Source organism: Schistocerca piceifrons, chromosome 1, assembly GCF_021461385.2.
Source record: "Schistocerca piceifrons isolate TAMUIC-IGC-003096 chromosome 1, iqSchPice1.1, whole genome shotgun sequence".
NCBI lineage: Eukaryota > Metazoa > Arthropoda > Insecta > Orthoptera > Acrididae > Schistocerca > Schistocerca piceifrons.
Genome location: NC_060138.1, coordinates 221534864 through 221560366, shown reverse-complemented (window position 1 = coordinate 221560366; position 25503 = coordinate 221534864). Strand labels below are relative to the sequence as shown.

The window sequence follows — 25503 nt, the reverse complement described above, 5'->3', positions numbered from 1 at the left end:
ATAATAATTCAGTGTCGTTTTGTATCATGAGTTACCACAGGTACAATGAAGTATACGGTCCATTATCGTTACTTTCTAAGCACTTCGAACGAAGCAATCCAAAGAAAACACTCCGATTTGTGGCGAAACAGTTTATTGTTAAGTGACCTACAGAAATTTATCTGCTCGTATTTTAAGACTTGCTCCCGCATTTGTGGCCAAACATCACTATGATGACTCTGCCTACAAATTCGCCACTGTAGCCCGCTGTTACTTCTTCCATCTCCCGAAGTCGAAACTAAACCCCGAAAGGCCGAAAGGGTGAGTTTCGCCAAAAATGAATACATAAAGGCAGAAACGCTGTAGGAACTAAATGCTAAACCGGAAATAGTGCTTACGACGCTCTTTGAAGACTGATTAAAGGTCCTCCACGAATGTATTATGTCTCACGAGGAGTGCTTAGAAACGAGGATAATACTACTGCAGAAAACAATTTTTGAGAAAAAAGAAATCCTGTACCATTTTGTTAAAAGGAGGACTATTTTGATTATATCATGAATTGATTAAGGTCTGTGCCGTACTACGTTTCTCTTAAAGTAATCTTTTAGCTCTAAAACAAACATGCAATAGCTACATCACATAAAAGAACAAAATAGTCGTATTTATCTTCTTTTGACTGTACTACAGGGCATTATCATCAGTAAAATCTGGAACCCAGCACATAAATAAGTAACTCTGAACCTGGAAATAAAATACGACTCAATCCGTTACTCAAAGGCAGAGGCTGCTCTGAATGAATTTACCGACGACCGGTGAAAGTTCTGGGTGACTTTAAGTGTAGCTGACTAAGACTAATTTTTACACACACTTTTTCAACGTTATGTACAGAAAAACCTCTAACTCCTACTGATTAGAAAACACATAACTGACTACGACTCACTATTTTGCCATGTACGATTTGTGTCGAATATAAAAACACAACGTACTGGTAACGAATATATGTAATAACGCAAAGACTGACAATAAATATACAAAGACAACGGAATTAATTCAATATTATTCAGACACAAATGCACACGGGGATCATATTTCTTACTACATTAATGACAATCGTATCGTCTGCTCTATCCAATCAAGATTTAAAGATTCTAGTCGCACTCAACAACGTCTTACTTGTTATTTTGCTCACAAATCGTTTCATACCGCAGTCGATGCTGAAAGAATGCGTCGCAGTGCTACACATTGTAACCAGTAATCGCGCAGTAGACTAAATAGTTCATGAATACGTGGTTACCAAACCTTTCGTCTTTTAGCGTAAATCATTTAGTACGAACTCTGCATCTAAAAGTTTAATGGCTAGCCAGAAAAGTATATTTAAAAAATAAACTAAAAGTAATGAAAAACAGAAAAAGAACCTACGCACATAGGCTGTACTTAATGTACAAGTGCTTAATAAATGTCCAACATAGGTTAATGAAACACGAGAGTAGTTGTGTGAATAATTCGTATGCATTAATATGTATACTCTAAATATCTTAAACTAATGGTATACATGTTCATTTCATCTCGTACTTTCATTGCCATAGGACAAAGAAATCAGAACAAGGGAAATCTATAATCATTGCTCATGGAGTTTACCTTTCCCTTACACTTTGTAACTAAAAAAATAAAAATAACAACAGAAATTACGTGATACACAATATACAGATAATACTGTAAGGCTGTCCTTCAGAAATGGTCACATCTTACAGGCACTCGCTACGAAATACCGTAGAAACACCTCGAAGGTGATTCAGTTTACAAGAACTTCCGACAGAGTGTGAAGGATTACTCTTATCACGCAAAAATCGTAAGGATTGTGGCCTCATTAATCGATGTCTGAGAAGACAATTGACTCAGAGCACGCAAGCCACGAAGTGGAACGCAAAATCTCCAGATTTGACAAGAATTCCCTCTCAAAGAAGTCACAAGTGCTCCACACATTTTGACATAAAGAATCCCAAAATAGTTACGAAATGCACTGCCTAAATGCCTAGATGCGACCACAGTAAGAACCTGTAAACTCACCCAAAGGAACGTGGCAAGAAATTCCAACCAACATGACTCGGCTTCTCTTGAAGATGTAACAAATTGGCTTTGAGCACTATGCGACTTAACTTCTGAGGTCATCAGTCGCCTAGAACTTAGAACTAATTAAACCCCTACTAACCTAAGGACATCACACACATCCATACCCGAGGCAGGATTCGAACCTGCGACCGTAGCAGTAGCTCGGTTCCAGACTGTAGCGCCTAGAACCGCACGGCCACTCCGGCCGGCTAAGATTTAACACAATGAGCATAGAACACAAACGCTCTTGCCACAAATAACTTCCCAGTACAGGTTATAAATTTCCATGAATGATATCTCTTCAGTTTTTATTCGTTCTCCGTAACACATTTGTGTCGTCAATGCTATAAGAGAAACACTGGTTGCTCACACTTGTGAACACGACTTAACACAGGGAAAACAACTAGGAAACAATTGATGCATGCAATAAGATCATACAAAGTTTATCATCTTTCTCCTTCTTTTTCCATTACAGTACGATATCTTTTTTATTAGTAATCAAATGCCACTGTCCTAAGGACGACGTGATTCAGCTTCGAGCGGCCGCCAGAATCACATATATGGTAACTAGCTTTCAACGACGACGTACCGAGTTGCAACAACACCGCCGTTGCTCCAGTGCCCTCGAACCCAGTTAACAGAATGAAACACAAATACACAGTACACACTATTTTTAACATAAAGCTATAACTATCACAGGTATACAGGTTTTTGATGGTATGACCCGATACATTGTAACTACGTTTCCTTGAATATAAATATTACATACTTCGTATATGCAGTATTCTCACTCCAAACCATACGTCAGCGAAGGCAAGTGGTGGTGGCCAAGGATGTGGTATATTCTTTCATGAATATCAACACGGCATGTAGATCACGAATAAATAAATTACTAGGATTGGGGAATCTTCGTTTTTATTTGTCTACTATCAGGTATTAAAATCCATAGAGAAGAAATAAAAACTTTGAGGTTCGCCGATCATTGTAATTCTGTCAGAGACAGCAAAGGACTTGGAAGAGCAGTTTAACGGAATGGACAGTGTCTTGAAAGGAGGGTATAAGATGAACATCAACAAAAGCAAAACAAGGGTAATGGAATGTAGTCGAATTAAGTCGGCTGATGCTGAGGGAATTAGATTAGGAAATGAGACACTTAAAGTAGTAAAGGAGTATTGCTATTTGGGGAGAAAAATAACTGATGTTGGTCGAAGTAGAGAGGATATAAAACGTAGACTGGCAATGGCAAGGAAAGCGTTTCTGAAGAAGAGAAATTTGTTAACAACGAGTATAGATTTAAGTGTCAGGAAGTCATTCTGAAAGTATTTGTATGGAGTGTAGCTATGTATGGAAGTGAAACATGAACGATAAATAGTTTCGACAAGAAGAGGACAGAAGCTTTCAAAATGTGGTGCTACAGAAGAATGCTGAAGATTAGATGGGTAGCTCATATAACTGCCCGCATCTCGTTGTCGTGCGGTAGCGTTCTTGCTTCCCACGCCCGGGTTCCCGGGTTCGATTCCCGGCGGGGTCAGGGATTTTCTCTGCCTCGTGATGGCTGGGTGTTGTGTGATGTCCTTAGGTTAGTTAGGTTTAAGTAGTTCTAAGTTCTAGGGGACTGATGACCATAGATGCTAAGTCCCATAGTGCTCAGAGCCATTTTAACCATTTTCATATAACTAATGAGGAGGCGTTGAATAGAATTGGGGAGAAGAGGAGCATGTGGCACAACTTGACTAGAATAAGGGATCGGTTGGTGGGTCATGTTATGAGACATCAAGGGATCACCAGTTTAGTATTGGAGGGCAGCGTGGGGAGTAAAAATCGTAGAGGGAGACCAAGAAATGAATACACTAAGCATATTCAGAATGATGTAGGCTGCAGTAGGTATTGGGTAGCATGGAGAGCTGCATCAAACCAGTCTCAGGATTGAAGACCACAACAACAACTATCAGGTCCATTGTTACCGTGGCCGATGTATATGTCACCATTCCCTTAAATAAAAGTTTTTGTACGTGTGCTCCATTATCACTTAGCAGAAATTGAGTAGTGAAGGCCGTGTATGCACGTTTGAATCAGGAGCGCCGGCGTGACCGCCGTTATATAAGCGGCACGCGGTTCGGCAGTTCTTCCGCCGGCGGACGGGCGGGGAAAAATGAAAGGAGCGGAACGGCGCTGCACGGCAGCGAGAATGTCGGAAATGTAAGACGGACGTGCGGAAGAGGAGGGCGCTGGCGCCGCCGCCGGCTCCGGGCCCATCGCCGACAATAACTTGGGCAGTTATTCTTGTAGCTGCTGAAATATGACGAGGCCGCGCGTCTCCGGCGGCCTTATTGGCAGCGAAACTGCCCCCGGACCAGTTATTGCCGTCCCGGCGGCTGCGCGGCTCGCGGCTCGGTCGTTAGCCGAACCCGCCGCAGACGACGCCGCCGCCGCCTCCACCACCGCCGCCGCGCTTGAATAATTACCACTCGCCGCGGCGGAAAAACCGCAGCCCGGCCACATAAACCTGCAAATAAGCTACTAAACCGTCACGGCTGCGGCCTTGGTGTGTCGCAGCGCTTCTGACTCGACTCGGGCCTGCTTCTTTACAGCTACCTCAGATATAAGAACACTCCTCTCCCTTTTGAGACAGTCAGCAACACTCTCAGATTCGTAACTGACAGGCAGAATAACGAAATGATAAACTCCTACTACGTAAATTTAAGGTGGAGGGGGAAGAGAGGAAAGGAAAGGAACTACTGAAGTCAAATGTATCGAGACTTTTTGCGCAGTCAGCAGCGGCGAGTGAAAATGTGTGACGGACCGAGATTCGAACACGGGATGTCCGCAGCTCGTGGTCGTGCGGTAGCGTTCTCGCTTCCCGCGACCGGGTTCCCGGGTTCGACTCCCGGCGGGGTCAGGGATTTTCTCTGCCTCGTGATGACTGGGTGTTGTGTGATGTCCTTAGGCTAGTTAGGTTTAAGTAGTTCTAAGTTCTAGGGTACTGATGACCGCAGATGTTAAGTCCCATAGTGCGCAGAGCAATTTGAACCATTTTTGAACACGGGATCTCTAGCTTACTAGGCAGTAGGGTTAACTGCTGCGTTGCTCAGATACACCGATTATCGCAACTGCCTGGACTATCACGGCACTCCTCTCAGCCCATCAAACACTCCCACCTAGAGCCACCTATCCGCAATCCCCGCCCATTTCCTCCATGCTCGCTACTTTGAGATTCGCGCAAGAAGTAGAACATAATTGTGTATCTGCACTGAAGGTGGTGGATTCATTGCCCATCGAGAAAATCAATTTTATGAAAGCACCATATCTGTCCTTTCAGACATGTCCAAAACGACAGACACCACGCATTCATATAATAATCTCCTACCCTACCATCATTTGACCACTAAACTAATTTAAAAATTATTGGCATTATACTATTCAAAGTGTTACATGGCAGTTTTTGCCAAAATGTTACTTAACCTGTTTTTTCTATGTAATATTCAAGCCCAATAGTCAGTACATTCAATTCTGCAGACAATATTGACTGCTGCCAATGATTGCACTGCTGATTACTCCTTCTTCTTCCTTCCTTTTAATACAGCGAGGAAGGCCTGTTATTTCTGCAGCTTTGATGATTTTCTTTAGTTTGCTCGCAACAGGAAGTTAACTCAGGCGGTCTGGGGTGTCGTAAGATAGTTTGGTGCTGAAAGCCAACTGTAAGCAGGTAAATAACAGGGAAATGGTAGTCTCCCAAATCTGTTCAGTAGGAATGTAGGACAGGGCGAACTGCATTCCATATAAACTGCATTGTGCAAGGCTTATATGCTGGATAAGATATTAAGGTCAGATAAAAGACAGACTTTCAGAGTGTGAGGCCAGCAATCAGACACTGCACACCACACCATTACTGATTAACCAGGACCAAATATGGCAGAGTAGGAAACTGTTATTTACAAAATAACTATTGGTCGGAAGCCGTAAGGTCAACTGCAGTCGGCTGGTGGGATTCCAGTGCTGGCAGAAATATCTTAGTTTCATGGAGGAAAGTCAGGAACATTTTCTGCATGGTCATCGAAGAGTAGAATGAGATGTCTCCGTTTTGGAGCAATGAGCAGTTTATGAGGTCGACGCAGAATTTCCAGCAGCTATTGCCATCGTTTTCCACATTCGCTGCATTTAAGGGTGCAAATTTAACATTAAAAGTCAGCCAGTTCCACTCGTCATATGATGATGATGATGATGATGATGATGATGAAGTCCCATACTCCTGGACAGAGCGTAGGGGACGATGCGGGAGACCCGCACCGCTGTAGCAGGCAAGGTCCCAGCGGAGGTAGTTTGCCATTGCCTTCCTCCGACCGTAATAGGGATGAATGCGTCATATGATGCAGCGAGAATATTGATGTTCGGTCTTCCTTTTCTGGGGTTCTCTCTTCAAATCACTAATCATTTTCACCGCGATGATCATATCCACCATATAGTTTCATATTATCCTTTCATTTATCCACCCACCGGTTCCAAGGCTATACTTCATGCTCGCAATTTCTTGTCCACTTATTGACGGCCTCGGTGGTCTAGCGGTTCTAGGCGCTCAGTCCGGAACCGCGCGACTGCTGCGGTCGCAGGTTCGAATCCTGCCTCGGGCATAGATGTGTGTGATGTCCTTAGGTTAGTTAGGTTGAAGTAGTTCTACGTTCTAGGGGACTGATGACCACAGATGTTAAGTCCCATAGTGCTCAGAGCCATTTGAACCATTTTTTGTCCACATATTAAATGTTTACGTGCTTGATCTGGTCGCTAAATCATTTTGTTTCATGTGTTATGGCACTAAACCAAATTTTTGTAGCAACCAGTAATTTCCTTTTCTACTTTTGATGAATCCCTTCATTAATATCTCTGTGAGAAGTGTGGTACCCATACTTTCATTATAATTGAGCCACCCCTAGCAATTTTCTTTTAACAAGACATTATTCATTGCACAACATTATTTCTCTTAATTCATGTGATCTTATTGGGAGCTCCGATTCCTTCTTGGATACCTGGGACCGCATGTATAGCATCTTAGGGTATGCTAAACAGGTCAGCTGGCACCTAAACGAAGATAACACTGTGTGAATTATACAGTGGTGGAATTATTTACTGTATCACGTTCTATAACTGAATAGTTTTGTTTTAATCGTTGTATATCTAAGGGAAATTGGTTTTATTTCCCTCTGTTTCTATAGGGCGCAAATATACTCTATACGATAACAAGTATTATTTTATTCTCTTTATTTACTTCTGTAAAATGAGTTGCTATTTACACATCACTTTCTTAAGGAACCAGATGGGAGTGCATATGTAACCTGATCTGTTTTCCTTTCATTGTGAACTACAAGTGTTAATCTTAGAAGAGACACTGTATTTTACTTATGCGACACAACAATGTTAGCTGTTACTTTTTGTACATACACAGTTATCTGCACCTCTTCTGAATCCATTACTCATCTGTTTCCACTGTAGACATTTAACACTTGGTCGGCCCCTGCACGTGCCTTAATCGCCGCTCTAATCATGTGGACGTTGAGAGAAGTAATTTTTTAATGTGCTTCTCAGCCCATGAAACCACACTCGCGCCAGATGCTCCAACAGTTTCCCCTTTTTGCGACAGCATTTCCCATAACCTTCTAACATTTCTCACTAGGACATTGGGGCTATTTCAGGCCATTCTTCCGTTTGAACTCCATTTTGTCTCAGGAACATTTTTATTAAAAATGTAAAAATACGTAACAATTAAATTGGAACATCATCTGCTTCATGCATGATACAAACACTGATCGCGGGACTTACCTTCAAATCTCTGTCGTACGTAGCAGATTCATCCTGGAAAATGCAACTAGAGAGATTTACATACTAGTCTCTTATTGTGCTCATAAGCTTCTTTCCAAGCATGCTGACATATATATGTGCTTTGACTTAAACCATTTATGATGTCCAGACGATCTACTCCATGGGTAGAAATGCATCGTGCAGGATGTTTGATTATTTACGTTATATACGAAGGGAAAAAATTTTCACCTACTCTGCGACACACGAACAGTTTGCTGTTGGACACATGCAGATTAAATTTACAGTCATCGGAAAAGATTACTCTGTCCCACATCTCCGGTGTTCATGCATATCTGCTTTTGCCCATTTTAGCAGCTGTTGTGTTACTGTGTCAACAAACGCTTCTTTCCAGATCGACGCGCAACGAGTCTAGCGTCTGACAGTTTGTTTCTGACATTTCTGCTGCTTACTAGGACGTCACAAATTTCCTCCCAGTCTCGCTTTAGCGCAAATGATGAAAGGTGACGACTGATGAGAGAAATTCCTCCCACTTACATATGTTGCTTGACAGTAGACGCTTTTTTTCTACTTTTCCTTTCTTACGATCAACAGTTCCTTTCTCCATGTATTTTTTCAGTAACCTCGTAATTGTAGCCTGATTAAAACCTGCCTTAGAGGATATTTTTCTTGTGCTGAGGCCAACTGACTCTTAAGCAAGCAACTTCTTTGAAGTTAATTTCATGGGTCTTCGCATATTTTCACTTCACTGTGTCAATACAAAATGACTTTATGAACACTGTTTTGTTGTAGATGACAAGAACACCAACAATAAGTTAGATACTGTTCGAAAAATGTGATAATAAATGAAACAATAACGGCAACACTATATACCCGACTATTTAACAACAGTGGACTGGTATAACCTGAAGCAAACAGCCGTCAAAGACAAAATTATAAAGTCATATTTGGTGATTCAATAAATAATTGCACCACTGTAAGCTCACCAGACAAAATATTAGTTACCCCTTTAAAATGCCACTTGATGGTAGAAATGAACTTACGCATTCGGCAGTGCCTAACACTACATTGCGAATACTGTTGCGAGATTTGCGGATGTATCAACGGAGACTGATCAAAGTGTCTAGGAGGTATGGTGTATCTCTCGCAGCCATGTAACACATTTTTAGGAACAGTTGTCCTTAAATGATCTTAATAGATGGGCACCAGAGACGAGCGAAACGGCTAATAAATGAAAATCGGTTCACAAAATCGACAGAAATTGCTGCGTCGAGTAAATACACGTCTGTCTCAACAGGCTCCGAGTAAACATTACAGAGTAAGCTCCGTGCAGTGGACGCTTTGAGTCAGATACGTCCCAAAAGGCTATTATTAATATTTGTGTTGTGACTTAGCAAGACAGCCAAGTCACCACGAGAGGAAGCCGAAAGGCACGCGTTAAGCTCACGCAGATTGGCGTGAGGTCTGGAACAGGACAATATCTTGAGAATTGCAAATAAAGTACGTAGTTGATATAATACTTAACTTTAATCCACAATTGTAGTACATCGCTCTTGATGATACATGCTTCATAATATTAATTATCAATTGAATACGGCGCCTTGCCAGGTCGTAGCAAATGTAGCTGAAGGATATGCTAACTATCGTCTCGGCAAATGAGAGCGTATTTGTCAGTGAACCATTGCTATGAACGTCGGCTGTACAACTGGGGCGAGTGCCAGGACGTCTCTCTAGACCTGCCGTGTGGTGGCGCTCGGTCTGCTATCACTCACAGTGGCGACACGTGGGTCCGACGTATACTAATGGACCGCGGCCGATTTAAAGGCTACCACCTAGCAAGTGTGGTGTCTGGCGGTGACACCACAATTTGCACCTTAAGCTACACGTTTCTTTGGGCCAAACGAAACAGAAACTTAATAGTAGCTGATTGAAGGCAAGCAGTGTCGTCTGGAGAGTGGAGATTTTGCCTCTTTTCGTATGATGTAAGGCGCCGAATACACTGATGAGCCAAACCATTATGACCACCTGCGGAATAGCTTTTTTGCCCTTGGAACGAAATACATCACTGATTCTGCATATCAGGGACCCGACAGTTTGTTGGTAGATTTGTGGATGTGTGTGACATTAGATGTCTACTCACAGGTTAGGTAACTCGCGTAAATAACGGGCCGCTGATTGGCATAGCGACCCGGATGGTTCCATTGGATTTTCGTCAGGCAAATTCGTCGCAGAGGCGTCAGCATGGGTTCGCCATAATGCTCCTCAAACCATTGTAGCACGGTTTTCGTTCAAAGACACGGAAAATTATACCGCTGAAAAATGACATCGTCGTTGGGGAACATATCAAGCATGGAAGAATGCAGGTAGTTCGCAGCTGTTAGCGTGTCTTCGATCACTACCACAGATCCTAAGCAAGGAGAATGTGTCCCACAGTATAAAACTGCTCCCACCAACCTGTGTCCGTGGCGTGCTGCACGTTTAGAGACGCGCTTCACCTCGATGACGGCATTTGTGGAGACGACCAGCGACCTATTATAGCAAAAATATGATTCACCCAAAGAGCCGACACGTTTCCGTTGATCGACGGTCGAAGCCGTTTGGTCCCATGCCCTCCGCAGTCATAAATGTCGATGTCATTGGGCCAACATGTGAACACAGGGGTGGACTGCTGCAGAACTCAATTTTCAATAATGTATGATGTACGGTGTGCTCCGAAACACTTGCGCATGCACCAGCATTGTGCTCATTCGGCAGAGATGCAACAGATCACCATCTGTCCTACTTTACAGAGCAGACAAGCCTCCGAACACCGCGCTCTGTGAAGAGTCGTGGACGTCCAACCTTTTAGCACCTAGTGGTAGTTTCATTGTCCTTCTCCCTTTTTCCGTAGATGCTCACGACAGTAGCACGTGAACATTCGAAAATTTTTCGAGATACATGTTCACAGGCTCTGCGTAATAATAAACTGCTCTATGTCAGAGTCCCTTATCTCAATGGATTTACACATTTGGAGGTAACATCTTCAAAATGGTTCAAATGGCTCTGAGCACTATGGGACTTAACATCTGAGGCCATCAGTCTCCTAGAACTTAGAACTACTTAAACCTAACTAACCCAAGGACATCACACACATCCATGCCCGAGGCAGGATTCGAACCTGCGACCGTAGCGGTCGCACGGTTCCAGACTGAAGCGCCTAGAGCAGCTCGGCCACATCGGCCGGCTCCAAATCTTCGCTAGGGTGGTTCCCAGTCTGTGTCTGCCCCGTTACATGTTTCTGTTACCGCGTAATCTACCTTAACGCCACGAGGCGGCATCCAACACCACGGTGGGCAGTGTTCAAACGTTTTTGCTGATCAGTGTATACTATAGTTGAAGTCACGAACGACGGCGGTCGAGTTTAGGCTTGTTCTGCGCACCTACGTCACACATGCTCCGACAGCCAACGAGCGTTAAGTATGTTCTAAGCGCTGTGCTGTGAATGCCGTGGCTAATGTGAGCATTAAACGTGATCGTTGCTAATTGTTCAGTAAATTTATATTCCATTTGTTGCAAGTTTCCATCGCTGATTGTGATGTTATGTGATAAATTCTCCACAACTATGCAGGAGACATAATTTCCTTCAAGAGGAAAAAAGCACGCGCGTGCGCACACCACAACTGTCGCTCGGAATCGTCAACAATGCAATCCCCATCCGTGCCTCGACATGCGAAACCGCCATCAATCGTGGATCGGGCTGTAGAGCTCCAGTGATGTGCTTTACCCTCTGAGTCCCAACAATGTGAAAAATTATATAAGTTTAAAATTTCTCACAAAACTAATCGTTATTGTCATAATAAGCAACGAATACAAAAGAAATTGGCAAAAAGTAAAATTAAGTTGTTTTATGGACATGGTTTTGCTTTGAAACCTCTAGTACATATAATTTTGAGACACCTATTATTCCTTGTGACACATTATAAAGCAATTTGGCGTTTTTTAAAGATAATATCTTATATTTCGATACTTTAATGAACTCACAATGCAATTGACCCTAAACAATTACCAGAAGTGTGGCCTCATCCTCATCAGTACTAAAAGGAATCCGTTAAATTACGATTACACGAGAAATGACTCAAATCTAAATGTTGTCATATCGATTGAGTACCTTGAAATTACGATTACGAGCAACTTAAATTGGAACGATTAGACAGATGGTGATGTGGGGAAGGGAAACCAAAGGCAGCTTCCTACTGGCAGAAGACTTATAAGTTGATACCGGTCTACTAAAGAGACTGCCGACATTACGTGGGCCCGTCCTCTGCTAGACTACTGCGGTGCAGTATGGGATCCTTACTAGACTGGACTGACGGAGAGCATCGAAAAAGTTCAGTGGAGGGCAGGTTGTTTTGTACTATCGCGAAATAGCGGACAGGTTGCCAGACGGATTATACGCTGGCTGGGGCGGTAGTAATTCAAACGAAGTCGTTTTCGGTTCGGCGAGATGTTTTCACGAAATATCAGTCTCAAACGTCCTCCTCCCAATGCGAAACTGTTTCGTTTACACCCACCTACATAGGGAGAAATGATCACTGTAATAAAATAAGGGAAGTTAGAGATCACACGGGAAGTTTTAAGTGTTCGTTTCTGCCACGCGCTAATAGCAAATGGAACGGCAGAGAAATAATGTGAAAGTGGTATTTAAGAGTGAACATAAGAGCAGGCACGTACATGTAGACGTGTAGCTGTATATGCCTGAAACAAATTATAGTACTAAATAACAAGCAAAAATGGACCTAAAATATAACAAATTTTGTATCAAAACTACGTATTGCCCCAGTCATTTCATTGCGAAACTACTCTTAAAAGTAGCAGTACAAACTAAAATTTAGGTTACAATAAATAAAGATATACTTAATCTCCTCAATGTAGCTACTATTAAAAAAATCGCATGTTACGAACTCCTACAATCAAATAGCACAAACTCCACGTGGACTATTGCTTTCAAAGTCATAAGTGACTGCTACAATGCACTCCTTTTGTAGAAGTATCTCAGCGTACCTCTAGATATGTCTGTCTTGGAACAGCATTGGTGGTTTCAAGCAAAAGGCACTGGTACTTCAAATCAAAAAGAATAAAATTGTGGTTTTCGGGAGAAACCACTGGTACTCAAAGTTGTGTGAAGGCTGGATGTTTTGGTGGTATGTTTCTCACCATTCGTTGGGTCCTTTCTTTCAGATTACCGCGATTAGAAACGAGCATTCTAGAAGAACAAGTGTCGTGCTTTATTCTACGTATTCGTGATGAGTATTCTGTGGACGCTCCCAGCTTGCAAAATGACAACAGCCATGTCAACAGGGATATTCGCATGTGTTCCAGGTACAACAACACGCACCATAACGCATTTCGACTGGGCCGCCAAAACATCCGATCTTAACCCTGTGGGAAATTTCTGGAGCTTTTGGAACAGCAGGTGAAATTAATCATCACTGTGCGACTTCTGCTGGATTTGGCATACCTGAAGAAACTTGCTGACTCTGTTCGTTGGCGAATGGTTGTAGGCGATATGACGCGTTATTGGCGTGACGTCTCCTGGAGACGATTAATGTTTTGTCCTCTGTTCTTACTTCTTGTTAATAAAATTTGTTATTAACAAGTTTAGAAATTATTGTGCGCAGTGATATTGCAACACAGAAATAAGATTTAGAAATGTAATACAAAGTTTGCCTTTAACTGTATCTGAGGCTACTTCTTTCATACGAATGAAAGTTTGAGACTGGAAAATTACAGTCTTGTTGCAGTTTCCTTTTATCTTTCTTCTCGTTCCTTTTTTTTCCTTTCTTATTGAAAACGCTGCCAGCCGCTGTGGCCGAGCGGTTCTAGGCGTTTCCGTCCTGAACAGCGCTACTGCTACGGTCGCAGGCTCGAATCCTGCCTCGGACATGGATGTGTGTGATGTCCATAGGTTAGTTAGGTTTAAGTAGTTCTAAGTCTATGGGTATGATGACCTCAGATGTTAAGTCCCATAGTGCCTAGAGCCATTTGAACCATGTTTTGAAAACTCTGCGCAATTATCCTCATTCTGACTCAACAATCGGACTGATGTGGTGGGTGGTTAAAATTAAAATTTCGCTACTTGAGAGGGCCCTCATGATGATCGAGTAATCGTAGAACAATGAAACTTTGAGGAAACGTTCTTAAGGACAAGCCGAAGAAGAGTAATGAATAAAACACTTGAGACAACACATTTTAATTTCGACGTGAGAGGGTAAAATTTGTCTATTGAATGCCACGTTTATGTTCCAGATTACGAAAGCTGCAGACTGGTCTACTGCTGCCCGAAATAACGCCGGACCATGGAATGTTCAGCTGTCGTGACACAGCTCGTGCAGACTTCAAGATCGCACATTGCATCCAGCATTCTCAACCGTGGGAACAGTCACTTCTTCAACAATTTCTGACGCAATTAGCAGTCTGCTTCTCCCAGGAGCAATTGCCAAATCGCCAGCTAACTTGAACTTCGAAATCATGTTCTTCGGTCCCGGTGCTGAGAGATGACTTCTCTGTATTCCTTTAATTCGTCGTTACTTTCAAAGAGCAACAGCACTATTGCTCTTGTTTTGATAAAACTTTTTTACGAGTAAAACCCTGCTGACCTTGCTCACACTCATGTCGACTGTCTGCTAGTAGAATGTACAATGATACTTGTGTTTCAGGCCAGCCTTGCCATACCAGTACTGGCGCCTGTCGGCAAGTCAAGACGCTAGCGCTCATAGCAGTGCAAATCCTGCAACGCGCAGCCTGAATATCATTCGTATAAAGTTGGATACACGTACTTTATACAGTTTTCCGTCTACACTGCTTCAAGTAGCAATAGTCATCATTATGTAGATTGAGTGAATGGAAAAGAGGGCATGTCACTTGACTGTATGTTGTGTTTTCTAGCTGTTCTCAGTAAGGCGACTGTTTTGGATCAGCTCTCGACAGCAGTCTGTCTTGTACAAATCCGTTCATGTGTGGAAATTATATCCTATTCAATTCCTATTTGAACTGTTTATCGTCCGTATTTCAATTCCACGTCACGTTACATCAAATTTTCCTCTTTATAGATACGATTAAAGGTAAGATGCACCTATTTCCATATAGGTATATCAAAGTTCTCTTTTTTGCTGGACCCCAGACATTCACCGTGGAAAATAAGATCTGTTCGAAGAACCAACATTGGTTCAGGGATCACCACCACAAAGAAATACCAACGATAAAGTACTGCTCGACACGGTCCACATACCGTGAAGGAACTGCAACTTTCAGACAAGTTATGAACTGCCAGGTCAAAGCTCGCAGCCGAGTTCTGCACCAAAGAAGCATGGTCAACCCGAAGGTGGTTTTAGAGAAAGAGGGGGAGAGCAGCCTGTCTACGAGGAAGAATGCTTTCGAGACTCCATTTAAAAATAAGTGTATGTGTGTTTACCGTTTCCATTTAAATTCGCTTTACTCAAAACGATTTTTTTACAGTTACTGTTAAAAAAATGGTTCAAATGGCTCTGAGCACTATGGGACCTAACATATGAGGTCATCAGTCCCCTAGAACTTAGGACTACTTAAAACCTAACTAACCTAAGAACATCACACACATCCACGCCCGAGGCAGGATTCGAACCTGCGAACGTAGCGGTCACGCGGTTCCAGACTGAAGCGCCTAGAACCGCTGGGCCAGAACGTCCCGCTACTGTTCCTATATCTGGAAAACTACGTGTGAAAGGTAGATGAAACCTTGTGAACTGCTTTATCACGACTTTCCACACCTACTGAGGCACAATCACGGCAGTGATTTCAATGGGCTTGAAGCTACGTGTTTGCATTTACAAACATTTAATGTAAAAAATTTCTTTCGCGTTTCATTTCTTAGTCCTGTTTGAGTCAACATAAGAAGTTTGCATATAATACCTGTAAAGGTTTTAGTCTGTTGTCTTCATTGGTTCCAAAGATAAGGGTCAGAAATGATCGGTGGTTAATGCTGGTAACATAGGCCTCGAAAACTTCCTTTAAGGGAAAGAAGTAGCTGACATTTTGTGAGAAGAACTTTGTATATTTACTCAAACGCCAGGGGCGTTCGAGCTCCGTGCGGTAATTTTGACGGCGCGAGTCGCGTTTCCAGCGGAGCCGCTCGCCGTAACGAGTAATTTCCGCACGTGTCGCCGGCTGGAGACCGCGCTGCCGCTGCCGCTGTCGGCTGCAGCGGAGCGCGCCGTGTCACGGCGACTCGCCGCAGCCGCGTCACTAGGAGGGCGCCGCCGTCGGCGTCGGCGGGGCGTCGCGTCGCGTGACAGTGACGGGTGTCTGGCGGCGTGGCGTGCTGCTGGCGTGTGGCGGCAGGCGCAGAGCCGAGAGCCGGCGGGCCGAGGCGCCCGCTAAATCACGCTGTTGACAAACAAGAAGGAACCTCGCCGCAGCCTTACCGACAATAACTTGGGCAGTTAGTCTCGGAGATGCCCGCTCGCTGCTGAAATATGGTACGGCCTCGCTCCGCCCCGTCCGCGCTTATTGGCAGCGGAACTGCGCGCGTCGCAGCAAGAGAGTCACTGCCTGCGGGGGAAAGACCTGCTGTCTCTTCGTTTCGTCACACTCTGTAGCAGGTACTGCACGTTAAATTCACGTGGGAACGAAGTCCAAGCTACTCAGGGCGATTCCACGGACCTCGCTCAAAACGAGGGCACTTAATTTTTTCCTCCATAAAGACTACAATTGGTAGCTAAATATAAATAAAACAGTTTTTTATGTTAGTCACTTGTTTACTGTGTTCACTACACATTTCGTTATTTCATAGCAGCGTCTGCAAGTGCAGAACAGATTTGCAAAACTATCGCTGGCTATCGTAGACTATTATAACTAAGCGCAGACTACCGCAGTTTTCCTAGTAGCTTTCGTCACTTTAGGCTGTACCCGCCTTACCTGTACGTTTACATCTACATCTACATTTATACTCCGAAAGCCACCCAACGGTGTGTGGCGGAGGGCACTTTACTTGCCACTGTCATTACCTCCCTTTTCTGTTACAGTCGCGTATGGTTCGCGGGAAGAACGACTGCTGGACTGCCTCCGTGCGCGCTCGAATCTCTCCAATTTTACATTCGTGATCTCCTCGGGAGGTGTAAGTAGGGCGAAGCAATATATTCGATACCTGATCCAGAAACGCAACATCTCGAAACCTGGACAGCAAGCTACATCGCGATGCAGAACGCCTCTCTTGCAGAGTCTGCCACATGAGTTTGCTAAACATCTCCGTAACGCTATCGCGCTTACCAAATAACCCTGTGACGAAACGAGCCGCTCTTCTTTGGATCTTCTCTATCTCCTCTGTCAACCCGACCTGGTACGGATCCCACACTGATGAGCAATACTCAAGTATACGTAGAACGAGTCTTTTGTAAGCCACCTCCTTTGTTGATGGACTACATTTTCAAAGGACTCTCCCAATGAATCTCAACCTGGCACCCGCCTTACCAACAATTAATTTTATATAATCATTCCACTTCAAATCGTTCCGTACGCATACTCCCAGATATTTTACAGAAGTAACTGCTACCAGTGTTTGTTCCGCTATCATTTAATCATACAATAAACGATCCTTCTTTCTATGTATTCGCAATACATTACATTTGTCTATGTTAAGGGTCAGTTGCCACTCCCTGCATCAAGTGCCTATCCGCTGCAGATCTTCCTGCATTTCGCTACAATTTTCTAATGCTGCAACTTCTCTGTATACTACAGCATCATCCGCGAAAAGCCGCATGGAGCTTCCGACACTATCTACTAGGTCATTTATATATATTGTGAAAAGCAATGGTCTCATAACACTCCCACGTGGCGCGCCAGATGTTACTTTCACGTCTGTGGACGTCTCTCCATTGAGAACAACATGCTGTGTTCTGTTTGCTAAAAAACTCTTCAATCCAGCCACACAGCTGGTCTGATATTCAGTAAGCTCTTACTTTGTTTATCAGGCGACAGTGCGGAACAGTACCGAATGCCTTCCGGAAGCCAAGGAAAATGGCATCTACCTGGAAGCCTGTATCTAATATTTTCTGGGTCTCATGAACAAATAAAGTGAGTTGGGTCTCACTCGATCGCTGTTTCCGGAATCCATGTTGATTCCTACAGAGTAGATTATGGGTTTCCAGAAATGACATGATACGCGAGCAAAAAACATGTTCTAAAATTCTACAACAGATCGATGTCAGAGATATAGGCCTATAGTTGTGCGCATCTGTTCGACGACCCTTCTTGAAAACTGGAACTACCTGTGCTCTTTTCCAATCATTCGGAACCTTCCGTTCCTCTAGAGACTTGCGGTACACGGCTGTTAGAAGCGGGGCAAGTTCCTTCGCGTACTCTGTGTAGAATCGAACTGGTATCCCGTCAGGTCCAGTGGACTTTCCTCCGTTGGGTGATTTCAGTTGCTTTTTTATTCCTTGTACACTTATTTTGATGTCAGCCATTTCTACGTTCGTGCGAGGATTTAGAGAAGAAACTGCAGTTCGGTCTTCTTCTGTGAAACAGCTTTGGAAAAAAGGTGTTTAGTATTTCAGCTTTACGCGTATGATCCTCTCTTTCAATGCCATTATCATCCCACGTCACGTGTGTTGACTACGTATTGGGATCTACCTCCCAATTCCCTTTCTCTGCGTATGTGAGCTGTGTCTTATTACACTCATGCTCATAAATTAAGGATAATGCTGATACATGGTGGAACAACGCCTTGATGGGCGGTTTTCGGATTTAAATCACCTCAGGCTATGACCATGCGGTGCATTTGAGCTGCGGTCGTTGCACGGTGGCGCTGGCAGCAGTCCACATACGCAGACTTGTGTTGGTGCATGCCAGAGTCTGGTGCAGCGAGTAAGTGTGCAGACGTTTTCAGACGTGCTAATGGCGACTATATGTTGAAAATGGCTCAAAGAAAATATATTGATGACGTTATGAGGCTGGTCAACCACAGCACGTCGTAGAACGGGCCCTCCGTGTGCCACAAAGTGTGATCTCAAGATTTTGTCAACGATTACAGCAGGCAGGAAACGTGTCCAGGCGCTACAATATGGGACGTCCACAGTGTACAACACCACAAGAAGACCGATATCTCACCAACAGTGCCCGCAGACGACCACGGAGTACTGCAGGTTGCCTTGCTCTGGACCTTACGACAGTCACTGGAACAGTTGTCTCCAGACACACAGTCTACAGACCACTGAACAGACATGGTTTATTCGCCCGGAGGCCTGCAAGGTGTATTCCAATGACCCCTGGTCACAGAAGAGCCTGTAAAGCCTGATCTCAAGAACACAGTACATGGTCATTGGAATAGTGGTACCAGGCTATGTTCACGGACGAGTGCAGTGAACAGTGATTTTCGCCGGGTTTTCATCTGGCGTAAACCAAGAACCAGATACCAACCCCTTAATGTCCTTGAAAGGGACCTGCATGGAGGTCGTGGTTTGATGGTGTGGGGTGGGATTATGATTGGTGCACGTATACCCCTGCATCTCTTTGACAGAGGAACTGTAACAGGTTCAGGTGTATCGGGACGTCATTTTGCACCATTCTGTCCACCTTTTCAGGGGTTCAGTGGATCAAATGTTTTAAATGGCTCTGAGCACTATGGGACTTAACTGCTGAGGTCATCAGTCCCCTAGAACATAGAACAACTTAAACCTAACTAACCTAAGGACATCACACACAACCATCCCCGAGGCAGGATTCGAACCTGCGACCGTAGCGGTCGCGCTGTTCCAGACTGTAGCGCCTAGAGCCTCTCGGCCACTCCGGCCGGCGGTTCAGTGGATCCCTCCTTCCTCCTGATGAATGATAACGCACGGCTTCCCCGAACTTCCATCCTGAAGGAGTACCTTGAAACAGAAGCCATGAGGCGAATGGAGTGGCCTGCCTGTTCTCCAGACCTAAACCCCATCGAGCATGTCTGGGATGCTGCACGTCTTCGAACCCCTGCGACACTTCAGGATCCTCGACACGCACTTGTGCAAGAATGGGGCCTCTATACCCCAGCAGCTGCTCGACCACCTAATCCAGAGTATACCAACCCGTTGCGCGGCCTGTGTACGTGTGGAGGGTGATCATATCCCATTTTGATGTCGGGGTACATGCGCAGGAAACAGTGGCCTTTTGTAGTGCATGTGTTTTGGGACGGTTTTCTCAAATTATCACCAATACCGTGGACTTACAGATCTGTGTCGTGTATGTTCCCTATATGCCTATGCTATTAGCGCCAGTTTTGTGTAGTGCCACTTTGTGTGGCACCACATTCTGCAATTATCCTTAATTTATGAGCATGAGTGTAGATTCCCCTAAAAACAGGAAATAGTGAACCGTCTAAAAACTGAGAGAAATTGTACAGAGTGGACATTAACAAAACAGGCACTCTGCAAGGACGGATACCTGATTGGAAATGGTGGAAAATGGCTTCTATGAATATGCAACCTAAAACGCATCGTTGCCAAGATAGATGGCGCTGACGAATGAAAGTACGTCTGACCACGATCTTTGTGTTCCTTCTGTCTTGTAGGCTGTGTGATTGACGCAGCGTACAACACTGAAGCGCCAAAGAAACTGGTATAAGCATGCTATTCAAATACAGAGATATGTAAACAGCAGAATATGATGCTGCAGTCGGCAACGCCTATATAAGAGAACAAATGTCTGGCGCAGTTGCTAGATCGGTTACATCAATGACAGGTTATCAGTATTTAAGTGAGTTTGAATGTGGTGTTATAGTAGGCGCTTGAACGATGGGACACAGCAACTCCGAGGTAGCCATGAAGTGGGGATTGTACCGTACGACCTTTTCACGAGTGTGCTGTGAATATCAGGAATCCGGTGAGACATCATATCTCCGACATCGCTGCGGCCGGAAAAAGTTCCTGCAAGAACGAAACCAACGACGACTGAAGAGAATCGTTCAACGTGACAGAAGTGCAACCCTTCCGCAAATTGCGGCAGATTTCAATGTTGGGTCATCAACAAGTGTCAACATGCCAATCATTCAACGAAACAGCATCGATACGGGCTTCCGGAGCCGAAGGCCCACTTGCGTATCCTTGATGACTGCACGACACTTTACGCTTCGCCTGGGCCAGTCAGTACCGACATCGGACCGTCGCTGACTGCAAAAATGTTGCCTGGTCGGACGAGTCTCGTTTCAAATTGTATCGAGCGGATGGACATGTACCCTCTATCTCAACAGGGGGTCTTCAAGCTGGTGGAGGCTCTGTAATTTTGTGGAGCGTGTGCAGTTGGAGTGATATGAGACCCCTGGCACGTCTAGATACGTCTCTGATAGGTGACACGTACGTAATCATCCTGTCTGATCACCTGCATCCATTCATGTCCATTGTGCATTCCGACGGACTTGCGCAATTCCAGCAGCACAATGCGACATCCCATACGTCCAGAATTGCTAGAAAGTGGCTCCAGGAACACTCTTCTGAGTTTAAACACGCCCACTGTCCACCAGACTCCCAAGACATGAACAATATTGAGCATATCTGGGACGTGTTGCAACGTGCTGTTCAGAAGAGATCTCCACCCCCTCGTACTCTTACTGATTTATGGACAGCCCTGCAGGATCTATGGTGTCAGTTCCCTCCAGCACTACTTCAAACATTAGTCGAGTCCATGCCACATCGTGTTGCGGCACTTCTGCGTGATCGCGTGGGCCCTACACAATATTAGGCAGGTGTACCAATTACGTTTGCTTTTCAGCGTGTAAGCAGCAGAATGCTCCTGTAGTCATGTCGGGAACAAGCCGAGATGGTGTGTCTGTATACGGCTAAGCAGATGGAAACGGTCCAGAGGCAGGAATGATATACCCACACAAGTACCCTCACGGTCACCGACCACATCACGCAACATTTCAAGCCCTTTTTGGGCGTTTGTGTGATTTGGGTTCTTTCAGAGAGACAAACGTGCAGGGAAGTGGCGGACTGTGCGTGCACCAGATCTGGAGACTCGGTCCTACAGGATATTGAGACGAGCCCTAGTACAGTTTCCAAGCAAGTGACCCGCTGACATAGTGTAGGCCAAAGTACCATTATGTGTGTCCTGTATGAGAACACGTGCATCACATTCCATGGAGAACAGTTTGAACCTCTGTTGCGACGTGGATACCATGCAGTTCTGTACTGTGTTTCGGGACGATTTGTTGTCGTTGCACGCACACCGTCCGTTTCTGGACGCATGTTTATACGACATTTCTTGCCCCATTTAGTCAGGAATCTGTCTCTGCAGTTTGTTTTAGTAATGTTCACCCTGTATAAAGCCATGGTAACCTATGGAATATATTTTGTCTGCCCAGGGACTGAGCGTTTGTGTTGTCCTCATTATTTCATCATCATCATCATCATCATCATCATCATTCGTTAAGTGGCTACACTGGATTGCGTGAAAACTGGACTGCGTAAAACTTTGAAATTTGTACGGGCGCTGGTGACCGCTCAGCTGAGCGCCCCACAAACCTAGTCTCATCATACGGAATATATTCGTTCTACGTAGCTCTATTCCGATCTATTACATAGAAATAGACAGCATTTTTTTACGAAAATTGAAACTGTAGGTATTTCATTCAGGTGTTATTAGAAAATTGTGATTTGTGACGTGAAACAGACAATGTCGTAGCAAAAATAAAAACAATATTGCAGATTTATCGTACAGTGTTTCACAACGCAAGATCCTAAGAAGGTAAAATTGAAAAATATCCAAAACAAAAGTACATCAAACGTCGCCACAATAACTCGTCGAAGTTATATAAATCATGTTTCTGTTACCCATAAGCAACTTTCACATTTATCAGATAATGACAGGAAAAACCTGCCTTTGATCATGATGAAGAACGTTCTATTGAGTACTAAATAACAACAATAATTACACAGATTTTTTTATGTTTGTGCATGTGAACTATACTTGCTTCAAAAGTAATTTCTTTACTTACATAAAAGCGCAGATACAATGCAATCAACTAATTTTTATTATTTATAATATGCAAGTTATGTTACATAAGGACATAAAATAATGATGTGTAGTTCTAATTATGCGCAAAAGAAACAAATAGATAAACAAAAATCAAAGATTTGTCTGCCGCTCCCAGTTTCTTTCTTACACGCTCATTTAAGTTCCTTTCCCCGCTAATGCTACCAATACTACCGGTAATCCTACGATTTACTACGTCGTTTATGTAATGTACCAAAATTACGGAACATTATGTCAGACGCAACTCTAGTGGAGAACTACGTGGTTACACTTGGTACAGTAAATCGTCGTTAATTTCAGACCATGCAATCCCTTCCTGGGTGTGCCGCTCGGAGTGGCCTTGCGGAGTGGCCGCGTGGTTTGAGGCGCAATGTCACGGACTGCGTAGCCTCTCCCGCCGGAGGTTCGAGTCCTCTCTTGGGCATGGGTGCGGGTGTTGTTCTTAGCATAAGTTAGTTTAAGGTTGTTTAAGTAGTGTATGTCAAGGAACCAATGACCTCAGCGGTTTGGTCCATTAGGAATTCACACACATCTGAACATTTTTTCTTCCTGGGTGTGGAAAGGGATACGAAACTAAGTGCAAATGTGGTTGGATCACGACGACCAGTGTAAAGGGACCGACAGTGCTATTGTGGAAATGGTGAATAAAGTAAACAGAAGTTCTAGCGATGAAGCGGAGAGGACGATGTTGGTGCCAACAAAGTGAGTCATAGTGATGGAAAGGTGACGTCAGAATTAGCAATGCAAATTAAAAGCGAGGGAGATAACATTAAGAGTGCAATGGGAATCCCACTGTAAAATACAGAGGAGAGAGCGGGTAGGTGAAAGGAGTAAAATGAAGACCTCTACGAGGGGGAAGACATGTCTGATGACGTATAGAAGAAGAAGCAGGAGTCGACAGGGAAGAGATAGGGGATCTAGTACTAGAATCAGAACTCAAAAGAACTTTGGACGAATTAAGATCAAATAAGACAGAAGGGATAGCTAACACTCCATCGTAATTTCTAAAATCATTGGGAGAAGCGACAACAAACGACTATTCACTTTGATGTCTAGAATGTATGAGACCAGCGACATACCATCAGATTTTCGGAAAAAAACGGAATCCAACCCAGTCCGAAGGTCTGAAGACCCGACAAGTGCGAGAATTATCGCACAATCAGCTTAACAGCTTGTGCATCCAAGTTACTGACAAGAATAATATAAGAGGAATGAGAGAGCAAACTGAGGATCTATTGGACGACGATTAGTTTTGATTTAGGAAAGTTAAAGGCCCGAGACAGGCAATTCTGAGGTTGCGGTTGAAAATCGGAGCAAGACTGAAGAAATTTCAACATACATTCATAGCATTTTCCAACTTGGAGGAAAGGCTCGACAATGTAAAATGCTGAAAGATTTTATAAATTATGAGAAAAATAGGAATAAGTGTACGGGAAGAAGAGTTATATGCAAAATGTACAAGAACCATGAGAGAACTAGAAGACTCATAGACCAAGAAGAAATGTTAGGGTCGAAAAAAGAGTAAGACAGGGACGCACTTCTCGCCCTTTCTGTTCATTCTGTACATCAGAGAAACGTTGAAGGACGTGAAATAGAGAATCAAGAGTGGAACTGAAATTCAGTGTGAAAGGGTTTAGTTATAAGATTCGCTGATGACACAGCTGTTCTTGTGCCGTACGCCAGCAAACTTTCTAACTTGTTATTTAGCATCGATCCTTATTAATGGTCTTTGGCCACTTCTGTAGGAACCAATGTCAGGGCTCCAGGGCAGCGGTGTTCGCTGAGGAACGGGTATTTAGGGAACAGCATAGGCAGTACAGTGGAGAGCTGCCTGGACGAGGAAGGAGTGTAGTCGAATTAAATCAGACTATGGTGAAGGAATTAGCTATTAAATGAAACATTGAGAGTAGTAGATGAGTTTTGCTATTTGAGCAGAATGATAACTAGTTATTTCTGAAGTGGAGAGGGTATAAAATTTAGACTGGCAACAACAAGAAAAGTGTTGCTGAAGAAACGAAATTTATTAACGTCGAATTAAATGTATGTAAATCCTGAGGTTCTGTGGTCACGGCGCAATAGTCGTTATACATTTTCAGTAGGAAACGCAATTTAGGTTGCAAAAACAGCATAATGAGAAGTATCAAAAACTTTTTTAAAATACTGTAAGAACATCAAAGTGAATAGGGACTGCAAGTGACGCATTAGTCATCAGTAGTAAAAAATTCCCCCCCCCCCCCCCCCGCCCTTGAATCATGGACCTTGCCGTTGGTGGGGAGGCTTGAGTGCCTCAGCGATACAGATAGCCGTACCATAGTTGCAACCAAAACGGAGGGGTATCTGCTGAGAGGCCAGACAAACGTATGGTTCCTAAAGAGGGGCAGCAGCCTTTTCAGTAGTTGCAGGGGCAACAGTCTGGTTGATTGACTGATCTGACCTTGTAACACTAACCAAATCGGCCTTGCTGTGCTGGTACTGCGAACGGCTAAAAGCAAGACGAAACTACAGCCATAATTTTTCCCGAGGGCATGCAGCTTTACTGTATGGTTAAATGATGATGACGTCCTCTTGGGTAAAATATTCCGGAGGTAAAAT

At 43.9% G+C, this 25503-nt stretch overlaps 1 protein-coding gene across 1 annotated transcript in view; it reads left to right on the top strand.

The window, feature by feature from the left end:
• Nucleotides 1–4387: 4387 nt before the first annotated feature.
• LOC124802810 (protein YABBY 3-like) overlaps nucleotides 4388–25503 on the top strand; it is a 43156-nt gene continuing 22040 nt past the window's right edge. The window contains exon 1 of the mRNA XM_047263853.1: nucleotides 4388–4537. Coding sequence (XP_047119809.1) covers nucleotides 4388–4537 — 150 coding nt within the window. The remainder of the gene's footprint in view (nucleotides 4538–25503) is intronic.